Source organism: Prionailurus bengalensis, chromosome A2, assembly GCF_016509475.1.
Source record: "Prionailurus bengalensis isolate Pbe53 chromosome A2, Fcat_Pben_1.1_paternal_pri, whole genome shotgun sequence".
NCBI lineage: Eukaryota > Metazoa > Chordata > Mammalia > Carnivora > Felidae > Prionailurus > Prionailurus bengalensis.
The window spans coordinates 20,907,792-20,932,880 of record NC_057348.1 but is presented as its reverse complement, the minus strand read 5'-3'; the positions used below and the strand labels follow the sequence as shown (position 1 = coordinate 20,932,880).

Sequence of the window (25,089 nt, the reverse complement as noted above, 5' to 3'; positions counted from 1 at the left end):
CCAGGGCAGCCCTCTATGGGCCTCTGCCACCTGTCTTGCTGTCTTGGCTCCTTTTCTGCCCGTCAGTGCTGCTGCACCAGTCCAGTCACCTGCTCCTGAATCCACGTGCTGTGGCTCACCTGCCTCCTGTGTTGTCCTCAGTATCCCTGACTCCTGCCTCTTGCCCTCTAGACAGCGATGCCTATATCAGCTCCCATCCTCCAGAGCCTGAGGAGCCTTTAGGGAAGCTGACAGGTAAGAGTCTCTGGCACCCGAGCTTGAGATGGCCTGGTGCTCATGGCTCAACATCTAAGCCCCCAGGTGAAGGTCTTCTTTGTGGAGCCTTTTGGGGAAGTGCCTCCAGGCAACAAGAGTAGGACCAAGTCCCAAAATAGCAGCAACAGTAGTGGTGGCAAGAGGATGGGGTTGTGGGATGAGACAGAGGCTGCATCCCCTTCTCTGAGCGGCCCCTTTGAGTTGTAGTTTCCTGCCACTGGAAAATTCTCATCCATTCCACAAACAGGTAGCTCCCTATCCAGAGAAGAGTGGCAGGAAGGCCTATCCAGGAAGGAAAAAAGCCCTATTTAATGACTTAAACCAACAGGAGGCATGGTTTCAGAAATCCTGGGCAAGGCATGGTGAGATACTCACAGTGTCATGAAGATGGAAGAACCTGCCTCTGGAATCCTCACAAGGCCCGGGGACCCTTGCGTCTAGTTCTGCGTGTGTCAGGATACATTGGGAGCATAAACCTGGGCGCTCACACATACCTTTGAGAGCTCTGTTATCTCATTCAAGGCTCTCAGAACTATCTGCTTTCCTTTCGCTCTGGCAGCCATAGTGTGGGTTCAGGGTCAGTGGAGATTCCACGTTGCGTGTGGGGAAATGAGCCTAAATCTTGGGACAGTGTGCAGTGGGATCCTGAGACCATGATGCTTTGCTACAAAGCATGCATGACCCAGGGCCACTGCTGTGATGCTGCCATTTTGCTGACAGTGGTAACAAGTGTCTACAACCCTGTCAGGCCACACTGATAAGTCTCCTTCACGGAAGAGCCAACAGAGGCCATGTGTGGTTATAAAACAGAGAGGGTGGGCAAGAACTGAGACTGTTGGGATTTGAGAGTCTTCTTCAGTTCCATGCTATTTTTTTCAAACCCAGAAACCTAAAAATGGAGGAAATGAGCCACAAGTGGAAATAGACCCAGTTGCTTAAGTCTGACTAAGACTTTAGGCTGCCTTCGCCACCCCCCCACCCCCCCCACCCCCTGCCGCCCGCCCTCTGTTCTCCAGCAGAACTATACTCAGCCTTTCAGCTTCTTTCCAGATGACATTTCCTCCATGTGGCCTTCCCTGGGAGGCCCTCGGGTTGCGAATTCTTCCCGCCCCACCTACTGGAGCACTCGCTCTGCTTGCTGGAGCAACCCCTCTTTCCTGTAGTCAGTTATTCACTGGTCTGTCTGGTCTCCCCAGAGGGCTGGGGCCTTGGTCTTCTTGTGGTGCCCAGCATGTAGCTGGAACCCAAAATGCTCTGGAAATCAGAGCTCAGTGGACACGTGCCTGCAGTCTGTGGGCAGCATGGGTTGAACCTGTGAGGCAAGAGGCAGGCCCTGGCTGTTTCTTTTGGCATTTTTGATGGTCCCAGGCTAAATGAAGGAAATCACTTTCTGGCCTGGTTGGCCACTTTGGGGGCAGGTGCATGGGGTGGTATGGGCAGTGACTGGGCAGTGGAGCATGGTAGAATCTGCATATCTGGACTAGAAGTTTCAGTACTTCTCATTTTCAATGGAAAAAAGCCCTTTGCAGTTTATATTTTCCAGATTGGATGGCAGCGTTGGCCCATGTGTTGTAAGGGTGTTAGATAGTGCTTGTGTTTATGTTCTCATTGGTTACCATGGAAAAAATCAGAATAGATGGTTTCCATGGAGATTATCTTAAAATTAGTTTCTTTGAAGGTCTGGACATTGCTGCAGGGTTCACAGAATGCTTGTGGTGACATTGGGGGCTTTCTCTGCGGCAATGCCAAAGGCTGGTCTGAACATTCATGAATTGAGACAGATCTACCTCCTGGACTTGAAAGTGCCAGGACACCCGGCTGGGGACCCTCGTCAACTTCTTCCTAGGGTCCCACTTGCCTGGCCACCACTCATTCCAGTCACCTGGGAACTTTTTCTTTTTTATTAAATGAAACAAAACAAAAAACCTTTGAACTGTGGAAAATTTCAAGCTCACACAAAAGGTAGAGAGACTAGTATAACAGACCCCCATGTACCTTTCATCTAGCTTCAGCATTTTGCCAATCTGTTTTGTTCATCTCCACCACCCCCACCCCACACACGTTTTGTTTTTTTTTTTTTTAGTGGAGTCGGAGTATTTTTGTTTAATCCCAGATACATTATTTTACCCTAAATAAAGACTTTTCTTCGTTGTATAACTGTAGTGCTCTTTTCACACCCAACAAAATTAATAATTCCTTACTATCATCTGTCTAGTCCATATTCACATTTTTTCATATGTGTCAAGAATATGGCTTTGTGCTTCTTGTTCAAATAAAGATTTGGGAGGCTTTGAGAAAGTCCAATCTCTGCTCCCCACCGTGGTTCTGGAGCATGGAGAGATTGAGCAGTCTTGGCCCAGAGGTACAGGTAGGTTGGGGGCAGGAGGAGCTCTGGGATGCCTCTCTCCCACCATCCTTAGGGATATTTGTGTACTGTGAGCTCCAGGAACCCCTTGCTCCAGCCTGGAGATGGATCAGCTGCTGCCAGCTGTCCTGGGGCGGGCATCCGCTGGGGGGCGCTGTCCCTCTTTGCAGCCTGTGGGGGAGGCAGGGAGAGAGGTGATGTAACCTTGGTTCACAACAGCTGTATGCAAGTTAATTTTCCAGGAAGGGGAGGCTGGGAGACCCCACGGGATGCAGCCTCCCTAGACTCCTCCCTGGGGGTGAGCGCTTTGGCCCAGAAGAGTCCCGCCGCCTCTGCAGGGTAGGCAGAGCCAGTCATGGTTATCTGTCCTGGCAGGCTTTGCTCGTGTCCTGAGATGCTACACAAAATATGAATTGCCAAGCTTGGAAGTGATGCCTGGGTGTGGTCGTTGCCTCTAACACTCTCCATTGAACTAAGTGCAAGGAGAGTTTAAAATAGCCAGCCTTTGTTCCCGAGGTTTTAAAAATTCAACCCCAGTAGTTACAATGAGCTGTCTTCAAGTGGATCTATAAATAAACTGCTACTGTTCCTCTTTGTCACCGAGAGCTTCGGCGTCTTCCAGAGACGTCGGCTCTGCCGCTCATCTTCATTAGCTGCCTCTCATCTGTGGGGCAGCTGCAGCCAGCAGCAGGCTGGGCTGACAGCGTGTAGTTGTAATGACAGCAACACGTTCCCTCTTAAAAAGCCACATTTTAAAAGCCAAGATTAACTACACAGGGAAAGATGTATTTTCGCATAGGAGAAACCTGGCAGAGAGGTCACCATCACCATTGATCAAGGTCAGCACCACTAATAATATGTCCTGTTCGCATGAGTTCTGTGATGTCAGGTGTTTGGCTTTTGTGGTGTTCTTGTCAAAAATGCTAACCTCGATTCAATCCTGAGAAAACTTCGGACAGACCCTAATTGAGGGACATTTGACAACATAACTGATCAGTACTCTTTGAAAGTGTCAAGGTCGGGGCACCTGGGTGGCTCAGTCAGTTAAGTGTCCGACTTCAGTTCAGGTCAGAGTCGTGTCTCCATGCTGACCGCTCAGGGCCTGGAGGCTGCTTCAGATTCTGTGTCTCCCTCTCTGCCCCTCCCCTGCTCACGCTCTGTCTCTCAAAAATAAATAAATGTAAAAAATTAAAATTAAAAAAAAATGAAAGTGTCAAAGTCATGAAAGACAAGAGAAAACTGAGGAGCTGACCTAGGTTGCAAAAGACCAAGGAGAAATAACTAAATGCAGCATGAGGTCCCAGATGGGATTCTGGAACAGCAGGATCCAAGGACATTAGTAGGAAAACTGGTGGAGCTCAAGTGGGGTCCTTAGTTTGGTTAATGGTATTGTCCCAAGATTAATTTCCTGGTCTGATCATTGTACTAATGGTTATGTAAGACGTTAGCACTGGGGAAGCCTGGGGGAGGGATATATGGAAATTCTCTGTACTATTTTTTACAACTTTTTTCTAAGTCTAAAATTAGTTCAAAGCAGTTTAATTTTTTTAAAAGAAAGTCTCCAGTCAACACTGGGCTTTAGCTCCCTCCCAGAGTGCCTCAGCCCAGATGTTTGCTATGGAAGGGTAGGTGTTTCTGGCTCAAGGGAGGGGGTAGGTAACCCTGAGGTGCTCAGTGCGCAGCCTGGAGTGGGCCCTCAGTAACATTTGTGGAACGGAACTGAGCAAGAGCTGGCCCCAAGAGAAGCAGGTCATGTTCAGAGAGAATGAGCTGGCCGAGGTATTGGTCACTGGCATGGAGACTGTGCAGTGGCTTCATCTCGTTGTCTGTGTTGTCACGTGTGCGAATGCTTCAGAGGTGCATTGGCTCCAGGAGCCCCGGGGCAGACTCAGCAGATGTCCTCTAGCATGAGCACAGGCCCGTGACCGGCCTGCCTTCTCCCGAGGCCTCTTGGGGTTGTGTGGAAAACTCTACCCCCACCGCTGCCCGGTTCCTCCTTGGCTCTGGCCCTGGCCCCCAGCTCTGCCTTGCGGCCCACTTGTGTGAGTTTCTGGCTATACTGGGTATGATGGCCTGGAGGGCTTCAGTGCCTAAAGGCCTGGGATGTTTCCCTGTTCCCTCAGAGCCCTTCCAGAGAGGAGGGCCAGGGACCCCCTCTGTGCCAAGGGAAGTTCTTGCTGCGTGATAGCCTGCTTGCTTTCTCATGGCCTCCACCCATTTGTAGTTGCTTAGCCTTCCTCTCCTGGCTCATCCTTGCTCCTTTCTCCCCAGAGTTTCCCTCACCTGGCTGTGTCCCTGCAGTGAGACAAACCTTTCCAGTTCCACTGCTTTCTCTTAGGGGCATATTTGGATGTCGGAATGACTTCCCAGGTCCTGCTTATCAAGGCAATGCTTTCACTCCTTTGAAAACTTTGGCGTTTATACATCAGCCCTCTTGTATGTGGGGCAGTACTTGGAAACTCCCAGAGAGTGTGGCTGGGGGATAGCCGGAGGTTGCGGGGGCTAGAGCCTGGGAGTGGCTGTTAGACCCTGGGTGTGGAGGCCTCAGTCTTGATTTGGGCCTGGGGGAGGAGGTGGGGCACCTTGGTTTGTGCAGTTAGCATCTCCCATGTGCCAGGCGCGTCTGTGAGGGACACAGGTGTGATAGGATGCCACCTGCCTCAAAGGGACCACTCCCTGAGGAGAGGACTGTGAGGTGAGAAAGTGCGCCCTGAGCTATCTGCAGTTCTAGGGTGGGTCAGGCACATGGATCCCTCATCCATTTTAGACCCATCCTTTGACCCCTTCACAATTCTCACTTCAAAGAATACTCTTTCCCCTTCCCATCAGTGGGGGCCTGGAATCAAAGGGTGGCTTTTAGACCCAAATGTGATCCATCGTTATGGAGCGTTTGATTCCATTCTGAGGCTGCCCTGTTGGCCCCAGGCCCCTGTGCCCCTGAGCCTGTTGGCTCCCTCTGTGCACACAGATGACCCGGCACCCTACCTTCCTTGGGAGCCTACTGTGGGGAACACACAAAGGCACCCTGCACATTCATACTCTAGATGAAAGCCAACACAGTAACCAAATTCCATACTGATATTTAGGCTGGCTTGGAAGAACATTGGCAGGATTGCCGAACAATTAGATGATTTTAAGACACCAGAATTCCTCCTGGGTTCAGGGCTATGTTTAGAACCAGAAGTTTTCTCTCTTGTTGGACTCCAGGCCGGAACTCTAAATTATAGGGCAGACAAGACTGTTGTATATCTAGTCCACAAATATGTGTGGTGGATTCAGTACCAGGTTTCTTTTGAGCTCTGATTTGAGAAAATGGCCATGACTTTTTCCATTTGAAGAGCTGGAGAGGAGGGTGAGCTCAAGTGAGCTCCGTCCTATTTTCTGCTCTCCTTGCCAGCATCAGGTTTAGCAAACAGAGGCAGGCAGACATAGACACCTATTAACTTTTCATGAGGGCAAATTGTCAAAGCCAAAGGCCTGAGGCAAAGACTGTAAGAAACGTGTCCTTGAATCTCTGTACCTTCACTTAGCAGACTATGCAATGAGCAGTTGAATGAAAGATTAAGTTGAAAAGATTTAATCATGGTGCGTGTGTCTGTCCATTTCTTTCAGTTTTGTGCTCAGCCCTGTTTTGGAAACACAGTGACACACTTCAGTGTTTTTAGTGGGCGGTGGCCAGTCGGGCTGCTTCCTGGGTCTGTATGAGTTGGGTACCAATGAGGCAGCCTAGATCTTGGGCCCAGGTCACCTTCCTCTCCCTTTTGCGGTCCAGAGTCAAGCCGTGGACCAGTTCCTGGATACTTTTGTCTGTTACAGTTTCAGTTTCCAGAATAGGCTGAGCAGGGGGCAAGGTCCAGTGTTAGAGATTGAGAGAAGAGGAGAAATTTCCATCTTGAACAGGTGTTAATAATTGACCACCCCACTTACCATAGTGGGGAGTTCTGTCACGTCGGCTCACAGCATCTTTGTGGTAAATCTCCAGCCACTACTGGCTGCCGGCCAGGTGTTTGCAGACCTTGCATGTTCATGACTGTCAAGCTGCATAGGGACCCCTAAGTGGCTGGGGCCTAACATTCCATACACCTGGCAGCCGCTGCTTGGGAAATGCTACCTGGGCACCTCCACTGATGACCAGGGAGATTGAGGCTTTGGGAATTAAACTGTACTGAAATGTGAGTCTGGTTTGGAACTATAATCACCATACCAATGGTGGACCTCATGGACCTCACCTGGAGTCTTCAGCCGTGGGTTTTGCCCCCTGGTGATGTCCAATGGAGACGTAGTGATTTTCACCTTGAGTACAGAGTGACTGTGATGGGTATGCAGTGTCATGATGGGCAGGTCGGGCTTCAGGGGCATTTCAGTTGTAACTGCATCTTTTTTTTTTTTTTAAAGTCAGGCTTGCATGGGGTGCCTGGGTGGCTCAGTCGGTTGGGCGTCCAACTTCGGCTCAGGTCATGATCTCGCGGTTCGTGGGTTCGAGCCCTGCGTCAGGCTCTGTGCTGACACCTTCCAGAGCCTGGAGCCTGCTTCGGATTCTGTGTCTCCCTCTCTCTCTGACCCTCCCCAGCTCACACTCTGTCTCTCTCTCTTTCTCTCAAAAATAAATAAACATTAAAAAAAATAAATAAAGTCAGGCTTGCTTATTTACTTCTTTTAAAGCTTATTTATTTTGAGAGAGAGAGAGAGAGAGAGAGAGAGAGGGAGGGAGGGAGAATGAGTCCCAAGCAGGCTCTGCGCTGGCAGCATGGACCCCAATGCAGGGCTTGATCCCACAAACTGTGAGATTGTGACCTGAGCCAAAATCATGCATTTCATGCTCTACTGACTGAGCCAGCCATGAGCTCCAGCATTCACCATTAAAAAAAAACAAAAAACAAAAAAAACTGCTCTAGGAGTTTGGACAAACATATACAGTTATGTAATCACCACCACATTCAAGGTGCAGAATATTTCCATCATCCCAAAAGTTCCTTTTTGCCACTTTATATCAATCCACTCCTTCCACCTCCAGCCCCTGGCAACCACTAATCTGCTTTCTGTCACTACAGATTGGTTTGTGTTTTTCCGAATTTGATATAAATGGAATCATGTAGTTATATATTTTTTCTGGTCTGTCCCCCCCCCCCCGCCCCCGCGCCCCACTCAGCCTAATTATTTTGAGATTCACCCTTGTTGTTAACATGTATCAGTAGTTCATTTGTTTTTAATGCTGAGGAGTACTCCATTGAATGGATTATAGCACATTTGTCTGCTGTTGTTGAACACTTGGGTTATTCCCAATTTTGGGCTATTACAAATAAAGTTGCTGTTAACTTTTATGTACTTATATTTCTATGGACATAATTTCCCTTTTTCTTGGGTACATACCTAGCTGTGGAATGGCTGGGACATATAGGTATATGTTTAGCCTGTCAAGTAATTATCAGACTGTTTTCGAAAGTGGTTGTACCATCTTACATTCTCCCCAGCAGTGTCTGAGTTTGAATTTCTCTAACCTCCTTGTCAGCACTTGGTATGGTCAGTCTTTTTAACTTTAGACTGTTCTAATAGGTGTATACTGGTATCTTACTGTGATTTTAATTTGCATTTTGCTAACGACTAATGATGCAGAGCATCTTTTTATGTATCATTGCCATTTTTATATGTTCTTTGATGAAGTATCTGTTCACATCTTTGCTTATTTGTTTTTTGAATATTAAGTTTTTTTCTCATTGGTTTTGACAGTTCTAAAATATTCTTGATATGTGACTTATAAATATTTTCTCCCAATCTGTAGTTTGCGTTTTCATTTTCTTTATTTTTTAATTTTTTTTAATGTTTATTTTTTGAGAGACAAAGAGACACACAGAGTGTGAGCGGGGGAGGGGCAGAGAGAGAGGGAGACACAGAATCTGAAGCAGGTTCCAGGCTCTGAGCTGTCAGCACAGAGCCTGATGCCGGACTCGAACTCAGGAACCGTGAGATTGTGACCTGAGCCGAAGTCGGACGCCCAACCTACTGAGCCACCCAGGCACCCCTCTTTTTTTTTTTTTTTAAGTTTATTTATTTATTTTGAGAGAGAGAGAGAGAGAGAGAGAGAGAGAGAGAATGGGGAAGGGGCAGAGAGAGGGAGACAGAATCCCAAGCAGGCTCCGTGCAGGCAGTACAGAGCCTGATGGGGGCTCAAACTTATGAACAATGAGATCATGACCTGAGCTGAAGTCGGACACTTAACTGACTGAGCCACCCAGGCATCCTGAGTTTTCATTTTCTTAACTGTCTTTCAAATAGTAGTTTTAAATTTTAATGAAGTTCATTTTATCAGTGCTTTCTTTTATGGGCCATTCTTTCAGTGTCGTATCTAAGAAATCTTTGCCTAATCCAAAGTTACAAAGATCTTCTCCTATGTTTTAGAAAAGAAAATTATACAAATACTATAATTTTAGGTTTTACATGTAGGTCTGTGATCCATTTTGAGTTACTTTTTGTATGTGGTGTAAAGTATGTAACAGAGTTCATTGTTTTACATATGGATAGCCAGTTGTTCCTGCAACTGTCTTTACTAAGTTGTTTGTGTAACTGTGTTAAAAATTAATTGACCAGATATCTGTGGGTGTATTTCTGGACACTGTTTGTTCCATTGTTCTATTTGTCTGTCTTTTCACCAGTACCACGCTTGTCTTGGTTGCTGTAGCTTTAGACTAAGTCTTGAAATCAGGTAATGTGAATTTTCTCATTTTCTTCTTCTGTTCAAAATTGTTTTGGCTTCTCTAGTTGCTCTGCCTTTTCATACAGATTTTAGAATCAGCTTCTTGATTTCTGTAGTTGATTTCAGGGAGAATTGAGATCTTCATAACATTGAGCCTTCAGTATATAAACATGGTACTTCATTGATATTGGTCTTCTTTGACTTTACTCATCAACGTATGGTAGTTTTTTTGCATATATGTTATTAGACTTATATCTAAGCATTTTGTTGTGGGTTGAATGGTGGCCCCCCCAAAAGATATGTCTGTGTCCTGACCCCCAGAACCTGCAATTGTGATTTTATTTGGGAAAAGGATCTTTGACGATGGAATTAATTGGCCCTAAATCCAATGACAAGTGTCCTTATAAGAGATACACAGAGAGAAGAAGATAAGGCCATGTGGAGATGGAGGTAGGGACTGGAGTTATGCATAAACTAGGGAATCCTGGAGCCACCAGAAGGTGGAAGAGGCAAGAACGGATTCTCCCTTAGTGCCTCCAGAGGGAAGGGATCTTGTTGATACCTTAATTTTGGATTTCTGTTCTCTAGAACTCTGAGAATAAATTTCTCTTGTTTTAAGCCATCAAGTGTGACAGTTTGTTAGAACAACCATAAGAAAGTAATAATAAAATTCATGAGGGGTGCCTGGGTGGCTCAATCGGTTAAGCATCTGACTCTTTATTTCAGCTCAGGTCATGATTTCACAGTCTATGAGATCAAGCCCCGAGTTAGGCTCCATGCTGACAGCATGGAGCCTACTTGGGATTCTCTCTCTCCTTCTCTCTCTGCCCTTCCCCCACTCATGCTTATGCACACTCTCTCTCAAAATAAATAAACTTTTTAAAAAATTCATGATTTTTGTGCTATTAAAAAGATAATGACCAAGGATTTTTGAAAATTAATGAAAGGTGTCAAACCATAGATCCAAAAACCTCAGAGAAAGGACAAGCAAGCTGAATAAAAAACAAAACTAAAACCCTGCACAAATTATATTGAAGTTTTTGAAAATCAAACATTAAGAGAAAATCTTGAAAGTCGACAGGAAAGAGACATTATATACAGAGCTGGTCAAAGGTAAGAATCACAGACGAATTTTCATATGAAACTACACAATCCAGAAGACATTGAAGTAACATCTTAAAGCATTGAAAGAAAAAACTGTCAACCCAGAATTCTGTACTTAGCAAAAATATCTCTTAAAAATGAAAGAGAAAGGGGCGCCTGGGTGGCGCAGTCGGTTAAGCGTCCGACTTCAGCCAGGTCACGATCTCACGGTCCGTGAGTTCGAGCCCCACGTCAGGCTCTGGGCTGATGGCTCGGAGCCTGGAGCCTGTTTCCGATTCTGTGTCTCCCTCTCTCTCTGCCCCTCCCCCGTTCATGCTCTGTCTCTCTCTGTCCCAAAAATAAATGTTGAAAAAAAAATTTTTTTTAAATGAAAGAGAAATAGACTTTTTTCAGACAAAAGCTGAAATAATTCACTACCAGCAAATTTGGTCTATAAGGAATGTCTCTTTTCTCTCTCCTTTCCTTCTGGAATTCCACTCATACATGTTAGACAATTTGATATTGTCTCACAGTTTATGGATGCTCTGTTCTGTTTTTTTCACCCCTATTATCTTTCAGTTTGAGGAATTGATCAATGTTTAAGGACATTGATTTATTTTCCTCAGCTGAGCTGAGCCTATAAATAGCCTGTCAAAGCCATTCTTCATCTCAGTTACTGGGTTTCTTATTTTTAGCATTTGCGTGGACTCTTTCTTGTAATTTCTACCTCCCTGGTGGAATTCCGGATCTGTCTGTGTGTATTGTCCACATTTTCCAATTCGACCTTTAACATGTTAGTCATTGTTATTTTAAATTGTATGTCTGATAGTACCAACATCGAAGTCCTCTGATTCTGCTGATTACTTTCTGTCTGACAGTGCCTTTTTCCTTGCCTTTTGTATGTCTCGTAATTTTTGATTAAATGCTGTACATCATGGTTAGGACAGTAGAGACAGAAGTAAATAGTCTTATCAGGAGTTGAGCTGAGTTTAGTGTTACTGTGTACTTAGGTAAGGTCTGGGTGTTGGAGGGTTTTTCTCAATGTTCCTGCTCCACCCCCAGCTTTCAACCTTCCTTGGGGGCCTGTTCCTCAGAGGGCATCTATTTCCATGCTCTTACACCTCCCCTAGCAATAGCCTGCTGGTGCAAGGTTGTTGGTGCTGGCTAGCTTTGTTGCAAGTCTTCTCTGTTAGCCTGGCCCCAGCTTTAGTCTTAGACAGGCCCTATATCCCTCGGTCTTAGAAGTAGGGCATTCTTAGTAGCCCATCCCCTCCCTCAGCCTTAGGAAGCCTGAGTGATGTTGGCTCCGGATGGTTTCTTGCCTTTCCTCACCAGGGGCAGCGGGGTTTTATCTTTGCTCATCTCCCAATAACTTATGGGTTTTGTTCTGTAGGAGAGAAGGGTCCTGTTAGGGTTTCATGCCTTTTCCGTGTCAGCTGCCTTCCTCTGGGTTTGCACCCTCAGGGATGGTTTTCTCCCATCTCCTGCCCTGCCGCCAATCTTTGTCATGAATTCCCAGTGGAGGTCTGTGAAAAACTTGTGAGTGGATGCAAACTCCATTTGTGTCTGTGGTTCCCAGGGGTTCTTCACTCTCACACTCTCTATACTCAGCCTCTAGCAGTTTGTTGGCTTAACTCAGTTCTTCTTACCCACTTATATAACACCCAGTGCCCCTTCCTCCCATGCTTTGCCATAGGTGAGCTGATGTTCACTTCCTGTTTTCCTTAGATGAGTCTGCCTTTCCTTAGATTTCAGGCTAGCTGTTTGCTTTGTGACTTCAGTTCTCTGATTTAAGAAAGTTTTGGATTGCTATTCTTGCAATTGCTATATTGTAATTCTTTTGGATTGCTAGTCTTTTTCTTGTTAGGATGGGGTTAATGTTTTACCCAACTTTCTACATCCTAGGCAGAGGCTCCTTATCCATATCTGCATCTTGATGATGAATAAGTGAGACCATAGTCAGTCCAGATGGGTTGACTTCTTGTCACAAGGAAGACCTGCAGGCTATTTTGTTGTTGTGTTTTTTAATGAAAATTTATGGTTAGTGACCCATGTGTTTAAGTGACTGAGATCAACCACAGATATTTCTGCAGTTTCTACTGTGTGCAAAGTGTGAGTTCCTGGTGGCATGTGATAGGCTGGCAGCAGCAGAAACTGAGACAAGCAATTTAACCTACTATGAGAGCCCAGGATCCCACACCAGGGTGGGGTGAGAGGGGACCCCTACATACCCCAAATGAGATTTCCACAGTTAAACAGATTTGTCTTTTCTGAGTTTTCACCTTTTTTAAAAAAAATTTTTTTTAGTGTTTTATTTATTTTTGAGAGAGAGAGTGAGAGCATGCAAGTGGGGGAGGGAGGGAGGGAGGGAGGGAGAGAGAGAGAGAGAGAGAGAGAGAGAGAGAGAGAGAGAATCTCAAGCAGGCTCCATGCTGTCTGTGTAGAGCCCAATGCGGGGCTGTATCTCACAAACCGTGAAAGCATGACCTGAGCTGAAATCAAGAGTCGGATGCTTAATCAAGTGAGTCACTCCAGTCAGGTGCCTTCCCCCCCCACTTTTTTTTTAATGTTTGTGTATTTATTTTGAGAGAGAGAGTACAAGCAGGGGAGGAACAGAGAGAGGGAGAGAATAGAGAATCCCTAGCAGGCCCCAGCACTGTCAGCATAGAGCCCAACGCAAGGATCGATCCTATGAACTGAACCATGAGATCACGACCTGAGCTGAAATTAAGAATTGGACGCTTAACCAACTAAGCTACCCCACCTTTTTTTAATTTTGATGTTAAGCTGTTTATATTTGGGGTGCCTGGGTGGCTCAGTCAGTTGAGTAGCTGACTCTTGATTTCTGCTCAAGTTATGATCCCAGGATCATGGGATCAATCCCTGTGTCGGGCTCCGTCCTGAGTGTGGAATCTGCTTAAGATTCTCTCTCTCTCCCTCTGTCCCTCTCCCCCACTGGCACACTCTCTCTCCCTCTTTCTCTAAAATAAAAAATAACAATAATAAATAATGAGATGTTTATATTTGGCACAAGTGAAAGATGACAACTTGGTACAGCTCTGTAGGTATGTACGTGTAGGCTAATGTGACTTTACTCATGCATGCTATGCCTGCGAACCACCAGGCAGGGCCCCAGGACCCTTTGATGTTGAATGGGCAAAGCACTGATAGGATTTTCCTCCTTCAGTGCTGCTCCAGTTATTCCATCACTATCATTACTCACGGCCCTGGCGCGTGTGTCCCTTCCCACTCTTGTTTGTCATCTTATCTCTGCTTATCGCTTGTTTGCCAAGCTCTGGGAAATACCACATCTCCAGGGTGCTGGAGTGCAGGTGAGTGGCCACGATGCTGTGTCAGGTGGGGCTGTTGGCCCTTTGCCTTGGGAAGGTTTCATTACACAGGAATGTCACCGTGGTGGGCTTGGCTCTTTGAGGCATCCAGTGTGTGTGGAGGGCCCGCTCTGTGTTCAGCTCTGTGCCAGGCAGGCATTCCAGGGCAGGTGGGTGGGGGAATGACGCAAAAAGTGTTAAACACAGGATGTAAGAGAAGCTGGGCATGTGGAAGCAAAACTGCAGGCCATGTCACCTGTCAGTAGCTGCCTGATGTCAGGGAACTGCCTGTACTTTGGGTTCTGATCTCAGCTCTGTCGTTTCCTGGGTGACTTCGAGCAAGATTCTTACCTCCCTGAGCCTCCTTCCCCATCTGAAAAATAAGGTTAAGGGGAACCTGGGTGACTCAGTTGGTTAAGCGTCTGACTCTTGGTTTCTGCTCAGGTCACGATCTCATGGGTTCATGGGTTTGAGCCCCGCATTGGGCTCCGTGCTGCCAGCTTGGAGCCTGCTTGGGATTTTCTCTCCCCACCCCCCACCCTGGCCTCAAAAATAAATAAATAAACTTAAAAAAAAAAAAAAAGAAAGAAAAAAGAAGGTTACTAACACCTGCTGTGAAGGGCCCCTATAAGGATTAAGCGAAGTGACATGTATAAACGCTGGCACATGGTAGGTAATAAGTGACAGCAGTGACTGCCGTCTTTATATGCCGGCCTGGTGGTGTGTTAAGTGCTATAATGCCCACTGTTGAGAGAGGACAAGGAAGCAGAAAAGGGCCATGTCCTGGTGGACAGGGACCAAACGGCGTGGCCAGAGGAATAGCCTGGGGCAGGCAGGACCCTGGACCTTGTGAGTGAGGCTTGAGGCTGGGAACCTTCCGACAGTCACTTTCTTTCTGAGCCTCAGTCTCCTTTATTGTATAATGGACGCAGCCTGTGAAGCTTGGAGTAGGTGGGAAAACACGGTGGTTCCTGCTTTCCTTTCCTCCCAAGGCTACCTCCCTGACTTGACACATGGCTGCTGTCCTCAGTGCACCTTTGGAGCTGGCTCGGTTTTGGCTCAGAAGGAGGGTTCCTGTTGCGAGTCAGTGGTGCTCCCTCCTCCCTCCCCCCCTCCCCCCCCATCACTGGGCTTCCAGAGACTCCGCTCTGCACTGTCAGTTTCTGGGCCGTTTTTCAGAAACACTCAGAATTTCCATTCCATCTTTCCCAGGCAGCAGGCAGCGCCCGTCTGACCACTCCTCAAGGATGCTGGCTGTCGGGACAGAGGGCTGCCTGACTCCCACCCTCCTTCTCATGGCCTCTCCTGAGGGAGCCACGGGGAACTCACTGTCCAAAGGAAGAATGTGCGTGTCCAAAAGGTGGGGGTCCTTTGGAAGTAGTGGGCACAGGGCCGTGGCTACTTCTCAAGAAAGGTCCACTGATGATTTCAGATAAGTGCCTTTCACAGCCCAGCCCTTTGTGGGGCAGGCCCAATCATCACCCCCATCTTGCAGATGAGGAGGTGGAGGCCCAGGGAGGTTAAGCCTCTTGCCCAGGGCCACCTTGCCGGTGAGTGGTGGAGCTTGATGTGAGCCAAGCCTGAGTCCCTGCTCATCCTCTCTGCACTCTGCCGTGTCTCCTGACATTGCCACCTGGGTCTGGGGGCTGCTGCAGTGAGGTAGAGGCTGGTCAAGCCTTCTGAAATGTTTCCTTTCGGAATGGACTTCTGGATAGACATTGGGATCTAACATTGTGTGTCAGTCTCTGTGTTGTGGTTGAACCGCCCCTTAGTTCTTATATGATTATAAGACTCCCATCAGCAGTAACCATCAGGAAACTTTGAAAAAGAAAGGTTTATTACTTTCAGTACCTAGAAATAGCACATGTGAGGCCACACGACATGGTTGAGGTTGGCGGGTAGAGAGAGTGGGCACTCATAGGCCTGGGGTTCTACTTTTATTGGGATTGAAGGTAGGGGCCTAGGAATTTTAAGGGCTCACTCTTTATTCGTGGATTTGAAACTTAAGAGTGGGAATTTAAGAAAAAACAAGTGGTCCAATGGTCAGTTATCAAAAATCTACCAAGATCTCTAAGACAAAGGGGCCTCTGCAGTGGGAGGTGGCCTGGCTCTTTATCTGGTCGTGTGCTGGCAATGTGTTTATTCAAGATAGCCCTTTTCCAGTGGATGCCTCTTTGAAGTGGATGCCTGAGCAGTCAAGCTGAAGTCAAGCACTCGCATTACAAAAAAGAAGAGGAAAAAAAAAAAAAAAACAAAACAGCCACAACTGTCAGGGCTTTCACTAGCCAAGGGCATTGATTCCTAGAGGCCTGGAACCCCAGCCCTGGTGGGCTAGGGTCTTACAAAACGGCTGTAGCACCACAGCAGACACGCACACGATGGGTTTGCACACATGGCACTGTTCCTGTTTTCAAGAATGTGTCTCACATTCACTTTCTTTGTAACCTCCAAAGCCTGTATTTGTCCAGGTTCAAATGGACGTGGACTGGAGAGTTTGTTATCTATGAGATTGGAACACTTTCCTAATAAAGGAAGATATGCAGTAGGGTCCATGTGCTAAATTGCCCTCCTTGGCTGGTTGGGAATCATCTCCTGGGGTGATACTTTTCAAGGACTCTGATGTCCACCCAGGTGAGCATGTCCAGGGCAGAGCGTCTTTCTAGGGCTTGGCCACTGTGGGTTCATCCAAGAGATGGGGAGACTCAGAGATGCAAGCTAGGTGCTGGTGGCAGGTGTGCAGGCAGCCGTGTTGGGGTGAGACAGTGGACAGGTGTGCAGGCATCCGAGGTGAGCCCCAGTCATAACTAGTATACTCCACTGGCCATGGCATTGAGGGGTGGAGGGGTGCCAGGTAGAGTAGCCTTCGCTCTGTGGTATCTGGGTAGTTGGCAAGCTCTAAACTCAGTAATGTCCTAGATTCAGAAGGGAGAGGGGTGATGAGTGTGGGCAGGAGAAAGAGGGACATAGACGCATGGATGGGCAGCCAGCAGGCCCTGTGGGCAGGCCAGAATTGATCCATCCCACTCATGTGTCCTGGTCCTGGGGATGCAGTGGCTGGGGTGGGGACAGCCACAGGCGTGTGGGAGCACAGAGGAGCTTCTGATCAGGAGTTCAGGGTTGCAGAGTGAGTGGAGGACAGGATGCTGGGGCCAGGGGAAAGGAAGGGTGGATGAGGGCCCTTGGGAGGCCTCCCAATAGGGAGGACTTTGGGAGTTGGGCTAGAGGGTGCAGAAGCAGGAGGGGAGCTGTGAAAGGAGGTAGGCTGAAGCGGGGTGCCTTGTCAAGGGGCTTGAATTTTCTCCCAAAGGCAGCAGAGAGCCCTGGAGGACTAGCAAAGTCAGGGAGTAATGTGGTGACATTTGGGATGTCTGTTAGTGCTGTTAGTGAGGTCATGGTTTAAAGCCCTGAGCCCTAAGTGTAGCTGCATTTATGGGTTACTGGGGCCTTTGGGCCAGGCCAAGAGTGTGAGCCTCACCAAATATGTCATATCCACGGAGGAATTGGAGGCTCCAAGACCAAACTGGGGCATCTGCTGACTGTGTCCTTGGGAGTCCCACCCTGCACAGCACTTCCTAGGTTAGGAGAGGCATTCATCTGTGTGCAGACTGGTGCCTGAATTTGGGGGGACACATGTAGGACTGGGATGAGTCCCCTTAGGAAATCACTTGTGCTCAGTGGTTGTGGGGGGTGGCATGGACAGAGGTTAGGATGGCTTCTGCGTTTGGGAGCAGAAGGATCTTAGGCAGAAACACTGATTCCTCACATTCCCGGAATCCTGTCTAAAGAGCCCAGGGTGCCTGTCCTGTGGATTCTGACTCCCACCAGCCATCTGGCCAGGATGTTCACACAGAATGCCTGTTTTCCCAGGGGATGTGCACTAGGGCGGGATTAGAACATCCCCCCAGTTCTAGGCTATCCCTGCGCTGGGGGGTGGGGAATTGGCATTGATCTGACCAGGAAGAGGGGTGGCTTCAGAGCCAGGCTGGGCTTCAGGGTCTCTGGACTCTGAGAGGTTACTGGGGGGTGTAGGCTGCTTGAAGAGCCAGCAGCTGGCCTGGCCGCCCTGATGGCCACCAGGAGCCAGCGGAGTGCACTCACCGGCCCACCCGCACATCCCTTCCAGGCCCCTCTGTCCCACACTGCCAAATGCTCTGATTGCGCTCCTCACTCACAGCCTCTGCTTAGAAAGGAAGTCCTGGAAGGGGGCGTGTGGCCCGGTTGTGGGAGTACCCCCTCACTGTGTTTCCCGCCAATATTTGGAACTCATTTTCTCCAGTTTACTGGTCGTTTTTTACTTCATCCTTCAGAGGGGCTGTTCCTTCCTCTGTTGTTTCTTTAAGCACTGAATGAAGACTGAAGGACTCCCTTTCTTTTCGTTGTCTTTAGCCAGAAGTGGATTTCCCTGTCCCTCCAGGCAGAGACAGGAGTCAGGAGTCGGTGCAGAGCCAGCCCCAGGAGCCCATCAGCATGCCCCAGACGCTGACCAGCACGTTGGAGCACATCGTGGGCCAGCTGGACGTCCTCACCCAGGTAGGCCCTGACGTGTGTTCACCCCACCGTCTGCACTTGGCCTGGCATTTGGACCATTTGGAGTTGGCCAGCAAGTGCTGGATTTTTAAAAAACATAATCATAATGGACCTACTTTCTAGGCCAAATTAATGAAATTGCAATGCCTGCCCTGAGATCCTGGCTCTCAGAACCATCCAAGCCCCGGCCAGGCCACTGGACCCTAAAATCAGCAGTGCTAGATCCTGCCAGGGTATGCCCTCCCAGGGCTGGCCTGGACTGCAGCAGAGCTTTGGAGGAAACACTGTCCATTCATCCTGCACATCACCGGGTGGGCACTCCAGGGACGTGCCAGGGAACTGTAAGCCGTGAGTCAAGGCGTCTGGGAGCCCAGGCTCTGGGTTTGAGCTGGCACTGCTCCTTATCCTCCAAGCAACCTTGGCAAAATCCCTTCGGCTCTCTAAGCCCTGGTGGGTTCCTCTGTGATGTGCAGTGGTCATGGACTCCACATCCCACGTTTGTGGTCAGGATCAAAGGAGATGAATCTGTGGGAAGTGTTTGGCTTATGCCTGGCTCTAGGTAGCTGCTCAGTAAATGTTAGCTGTGTGCTGACCACCATCGTCAAGATGGACGTGGGCCCCGGCCTCTGGAGCACGTGGACATCTGTCAGGTCCCAATACAGAATTGTAGCGCAGCAGTTTCCGTAAGAGCAAAATGCCCTGGCGAAAGGTGGCAGCCAATACCAGGGGCGTGAGAGCAGTGCTGGCAGAGGGAGCAGCCTGCCTGCAGGACTGGAGGGGGCCATGGGCACATCCAGGCAATGGGCAAAAGGCCCAGTGTGGCTGACATGGGGCATATGGGGGTGGGGGGGGCGGTGGCAAGGCAGGATTTAAAGGTCCTCAGACCCTTCTCCGCCTAGGCTATGGGTGCAGACAGCCTTTTCCTATGCCAGCTCATGGGTAGAGCAAGGGTGTGGGAAGAAGGCAAAGGACCCTTGAATCTCTGACGGAGATGGAGCTGAAGTGGTGTGGCATCCTTTCCCTCCCTCTGGAGCCCACCCGCTGATGAGGCTCACTTGGATCTGGGGCCAAGTGAGAAAAGCTCTTCTCCGTCATGTCACGTGGTCCACGGAGTGTCACAGCATCCCGGCTGGTGCTGCACACCTTGGGCCCAGTGAAGGAAGGACATTTGAAGGGAAAGGCCAGGCATCAGTGGCTGGAGGCCGGGGGAACTGCGGGCACCTCATACAGACATTTTGGAAAATCTGTTAACCCTTGAGAAGGCACGTGCTAAGAGAGAAGTATGAGCAACATGCACATCCCCCACCTCAGATGCGTCAGAAACTGCCAAGCCTGCCTCATGTTCTTCACAGCCTTGTCAAGTGAGAGATCAGGGGAGGTGGAATCAATTAGAACTTTATAGGATAAAATTGGAAATTAAGTCTGAGAAGATGGTTAAAAATAGCTTCATTGGATCACTTCTTTGGAGTATAGCACTAAAAGCATTTCCCGTTGCTGTATTTCAGGAGTGCACATGGGAGGTTTTGTTATGTGTTAGCAGTTCAGAGTGTGATAGTAACTTTGTAAGAAACTGGCATCACAGAGAATAATGAAGGCTCTCTTGTGGCCTGGGCCTCTGGCCTGGGGTCTGGATGACTGTAGCACCCTCGTCCTACCTCACGCTGTCCAGCCCCTTGGTGGATCCAAACAGCACTCCGCCCTCAACCAGATGCCAGGCCCATCAGCCAGTCACCTGCTTTGCCAAATGGTGTGCATTCCTGAATGCCACCAAGTGAGACATGTTCCTGATGGACTTGACACATCCTGAAGAAACTTGGGTTCCACAGTTGAAGCCCCCACTTGAGGCCTCAGCCCATTTCAAAGTGGTAGGAGTTGCATTTGTGCTAATTAGATGCTGTCTTTGAGCTTGGTCACTGGTTTTTTTCAGGTCTACCTCCTCTCCTGGATTTGGGGCTCTAGCTGAGGTGTCCTAGCCACAGCCAGAGCTGTCCCCAGTGGCGTTGGGAGTTCCCTCCTCTTGGGACCAGCCTGGCTGTGGGCAGTCCCCTCTCTGGAGGCTCCTCTGAGGCCTAGAGCCAGGTAACCCTGCTGTGTGTAGCTACCTATGCAGGTTGCTCAGCGGCCTCTGAGCCTCCTTGGTCTGTAGGTATTGACACATGCTGCCCCCCTCAGTGAATGCTCCTCACCATCCCAATGTGCCTCTCTGCTCTGGAGAGGTGCTGTCAGCCACCCCAACAGTGACTCACACTTCACAGTCGTCTGAATTATGCTATTCTCTATCTCACTGCTTCGCTGCCCTTCCCCCCCCCCCTCCCCCCCCAAGGAAGTCTACTTCAAAGAGGCTTCTGAGAGGGAAGCTGCCTTCCAGGTCCTTCGGTCGTCCATCCTGCAGAATATCCTCCAGGGAAGCACTGTGGGGGCTGCAGTGACTGGGGATGTTTACTGAGTGAGTCACAGAGCCTCCAGCCCCTGGGTGATATGAGCAGGACACCCCGTTGTGGAAGCTCACAGTCCTCAGAGCCTGGCTTCCTGCTCAACAGGCTGGTGTGGCCCAGTGATTGAGTCTTCCTCTCTGGATGTTCGTAGCCCATTTACACTATTGTGAAGGCCCAGGACCCGTGCTCAGTCCTCTTCAGTGGCACCTCTGTGCAAAACAGAGACTCGGAGGTTGGGCAGCTGAGTGTGCCATGGAGAGATGTGACTCAGCTTGCTTGGGTCAAGATCTCAGTAACCTTGGGCAAGGTACTTAACCTCTGTGCCTCGGTTTCCAAGTCTGGAATACAGAATGATAATAGTACCCGCTTATGGGCTTCTTGTGAGGATTAGATGCATCGGCTTGTGTGAGGCTCTTTGGGTGGTGTCCAGCAGCGCCATGTGCTGCCCCTTGTCATTATTCATGGCCTGGCAGAGGTGGCGGGGGGATCCCAGCAGCACGAGAAATAGCTCTCCCGGCTCCCCACTACCTCCCTGCCCAGGAGAGCCATTCTTCAGCCCTCACAGTGGGGGTGGCGAGTTCCCTTCATTCCTTGAGCCCTTTCTGTGTCTGGGGCCAGTGAGCGAGCCGGGTGGCTTCCCTCCCAGGCCAGGCCATAAGGCCTGTCATCCCAAGGAAAGCAACATGCCCTTAGGGCATGTGCAGCATCCAAAATGCAGCCCTTTGACTCCCGATTTGGGGTTGTACCATTTTGTTGTTGTTTTTACTTTTTTTTTTTTAATGCTTATTTATTTTTAAGAGAGAGAGATTGCGAGCAGAGGAGGGGCAGGAAGAGAGGGAGACAGAGGATTCAAAGCAGGCTCTGCACTGACAGCAGAGAGCCTGACTTGGGGCTGGAACCCACAACCTGTGAGATCATGACCTGAGCTGAAGTCAGAAGTTTAACCGACTGGGTCGCCCAGGCACCCCTTTACCATTTTATTTCTTTAGGAACACCTTTTCTATAAAGTGCATATGTTGTTTTTCAAAAGTGTATCCATTCAGGTAGATAACTTTGGAACACGTTACAAGGTTCACAGGCCTTTGGCCATCCCCGGAGCAGGTGTGCTGTCTGGACCGGCCTGGCCTGGCAGGGAGTTGTTTTAGATGGGAAGTCTGCAGAGTGTGGGGTCATGTCCTCATTGCTGTCCTCCTCCTCCTGCCATCTGGCTGAGACCTGCAGCTTTCCAAGGGCTCTCCTTCGTGGCCCTCGTGTCATCCTCCTACTTGGTGCCCAGCAGCTGGCACCATGCCAGGTGTGGATAGGGTGAGAGTAACTGCTTGTGCATGGGCCAGCCCCAGGGGCCACTCAGCCTGGGGCTTCCCCTGCTAGACAGTTTTCATGTGGTCAGGAATGGCTTCATCCAGGAGTCCGTCTGCAGGCCAAACTTGATCTTCCTGAAAGTTACAGCCAGATGTTCTTGCTCTGTGATTACAGAGCCGGGCAACCCTCAGGTCCCTGGCCAGAGAGCATACCCCTTGCCATGGCCCTTCTTTATATAGGAGACACCCCTCCTTACTCCTGTGAGGTTGCTGTTGAGGGCTTCACGGATTCCTCCACTGAGAGCTTCTGGGGACCCTGATCCCAGCTGGATGCCACGTTCTGAACAGCTGGGGTCTCTCTGGTCTTACACATCCCTACCAGCTCCGGGGAGCAGAGTGAGCCACCTGCCCATCAGCCTGGACACACCTGCCCTCCTGGATTTGAGGACCAACCCCACCATTAATCACCTGGGTGACTTTAGGCAGGTGACATTGCTCCCCAGAGCCTTAGTTTCCTCCCTCGTAAAGCGGGGACAGCCGAGCCAGCTTATGTCCTCTGAGCACTGTTGGGAAGCTCTTGGTTAGCAGGACCGGCACCAGCTATTTCATAAAGCACAGCACGAAGTCGACGTCCTCCCAGGAGAATGTGGGAAAGTACCAGGGTGGCCAGGTGACACAGGAGTGTCAGGAGTGGACATTCCACAGGCCTCTGCAACTGCTGGACTTGAGTCCCAGGAATGCTCTTGAGCTGCCAGTGAGACTCTAGTGGTCTGGCTAGGCGCTAGGACAACAGGGAGAAAAGGAAGAGATCTTTCCCCAGATCCAGGAAGGGGAGCCCAGGAGGTGATGGGGAACTGAGGTGCCCAGGGGCTATTGAAAATCAGGGATGGGTCATGGGGCCCATTAGATGGGAGCCTTGAACCCAGACCCAGGCACTGGGCCAAGATTGAAGCCCTTCAAAGTTGTATACTTACTGTGATAGCTGTTCTTTGAATCCAGTTATCTTAATGGTTGTTGAAAAAAGTGTTTCCTAATAATGGGGTTTAGGTTTCTCTTTAGCGACTTTTTGCTCCTCAAAACTCCATCATGGGAATTCTCAGGAACTCCTGGGGCTGAGGTCCTGAGTGGGGGGCTGTGTACCCCCTCTTTCTCTCGTGACCCTGTCCATACATACATACACACACACACACACACACGCACCTGTCCTATGGCTACCATGGGTTACTGACCTGCTGGACCTGCCCCAAGTCTTCTCTTCCTGAGAAAGGTGGCTTGACCTTGGAGGCCTGTGGGATCCAGAGAAAAGCCCTGACCAGGAGTCAGAAGCCCCAGCTGCTCTGACCCAGCTTTGCCTGTTTCCATCTGTGTGGATCTGAGTAACCTTGGTTTTCCATCTCTATACAGGGGAGCCTTTAGGCACTGCCCATCTACCTGTCCCGTGGGATGGGCAACAGAGGTCAGCACCGCACGTGAGGCCAGGACTTCCCTCAGGTCCTTCTTTCCATGAGTCGCCTTTATATCTCCCCTCCCCTGGAAGAAGGACTCCAGGGTGGGCCCTGTGGCTGCCAGGGCTGCCTGCCTGGTGATAGGCATTCAGCATGCATCCAGACAGAGGCCGTGACCTTTCCCCTCATGTTCTTGTGGGGGTGCGTCAGGTGATCTAGGGGTCCTTTTCACAGATGCTGGAAGACTCACCAATGAGCAGGGAGAGGCTGCTTTCCACAACTAGCCTCACTGCATGAGCTCACCTCCCGGGTTGGCTCCCTTTGCTTCCTTTGCAGACTCCTGAGTGACAGAGGCTTGGGTGGTGTCTGGGAGTTCCAGAGTCCCTCAGTCTTTCTCAAGGGTAAGGGGTGGGGCACAGAGGCGTGGACAGTGCCCAGGAGCTGGGGAGGCTGCAGCGAGGGGCCCCGGCCCAACAAGCGGCTTGGTGGTTTTGCCTCAGAAGCCCACAGCAGAGTTATTTTCGACTCCAGTTTCACATCTTGCTGCTTTTTAAAAATACCAAGCCATGAAAATTCCTGCTCCAACTATGTTTTTTTTATGGCACCCGTGCTTCAGGCTGGCCACAGCCATGCTGTGATGTCACGTTCAGGTTCCTGTGACTCACTGGGGGCTGCTGGGCTCCAGGACTAGAACATGCGTGCAGTGGGAAGCAGGCGGGGGCAGGCCCACCCAGCCCTGCCAGTCTGGGTCTCCTGACGTTTGAGTTTGTGAAATATCCAGGTTGTTGTAGCTCCGCCGACCTAACTCAACAAGGCTAAGAACTTTTTTCTGTGAGCTTTGGGGAATTGGATAGAATGGCCTGTTTGTTTTGAGACATCCTGGCCTTCCCCCCTCAACCGCCCATGTCCTGGGGGTTCCCTATTTGATGCGCCGCTTGTGTGAGGTGCCTAGTTTCATGCTGGTGGGCAAGGTGGGAGCACAGGGTCTGCTCTCGCATGGGCCGAGCTGCCTGACCACTCTGTGGGGCTCTTGGTGTACCTCTTCCCTGAGCAGACTAGCTGTTGTTTGTGCAGACACACTCCAGATTTTAAAACAGTTCTGCCATTTTAGCTGGGGGCCAGCCCTCTCAGGTGCACCCAGACTCAACTTGTTGGGAAGGTATAGAGTAAAAGGCACCCTGCCCAGCCGCCCCCACGCCCCTGCCAGGATCCCTGTTTATAGGGCGTGTGCAGCCCCTATATCACTCACACATACGGCCAGTGGCGTGGGGGTGGTGGTTGCTGGTTTCCACAAAAGTGGACCCTCTCTCTACAGCACATCTGGCCACCGGGCCTGCACAGTCCAGAGGTCGTCTGGCTGTCCTCCTCTGTATAGACATTCAAGAATTACCCTTGGACCAAAGTCAGGTTCAGGACAGCCTGAACTCCTGCCCCTTGGGGTTTGGAGACGAGAGACTTGTTTTTCTTCTGTCAAGAAGCTGCTTCCTGGGGACAGGACACTCTCTGGTCTGTGTCAGAAGCGTACTTGGGGTCTGACTAGCCAGTTGCAGAGGGGCTGGGCCCTGACCCTTCCCCAACTCTGTCACTCTTTTTTGGCAGCTTATCCACAGGCTCCCCTGGCTTTGCAAAAAGCAAAGGCTGGTGCTGCTAGCAGCGCT

The 25,089-nt window shown here is 49.7% G+C and overlaps 1 protein-coding gene across 2 annotated transcripts in view; it reads left to right on the top strand.

The window, feature by feature from the left end:
• Positions 1-25,089, top strand: part of POC1A (POC1 centriolar protein A) — a 75,300-nt gene that overhangs the window by 36,773 nt on the left and 13,438 nt on the right. For both annotated transcript variants that reach the window (XM_043587508.1, XM_043587509.1), the window contains one exon: positions 18,110-18,253. In XM_043587508.1, the coding sequence (XP_043443443.1) occupies positions 18,110-18,253 (144 nt within the window). The remainder of the gene's footprint in view (positions 1-18,109; positions 18,254-25,089) is intronic.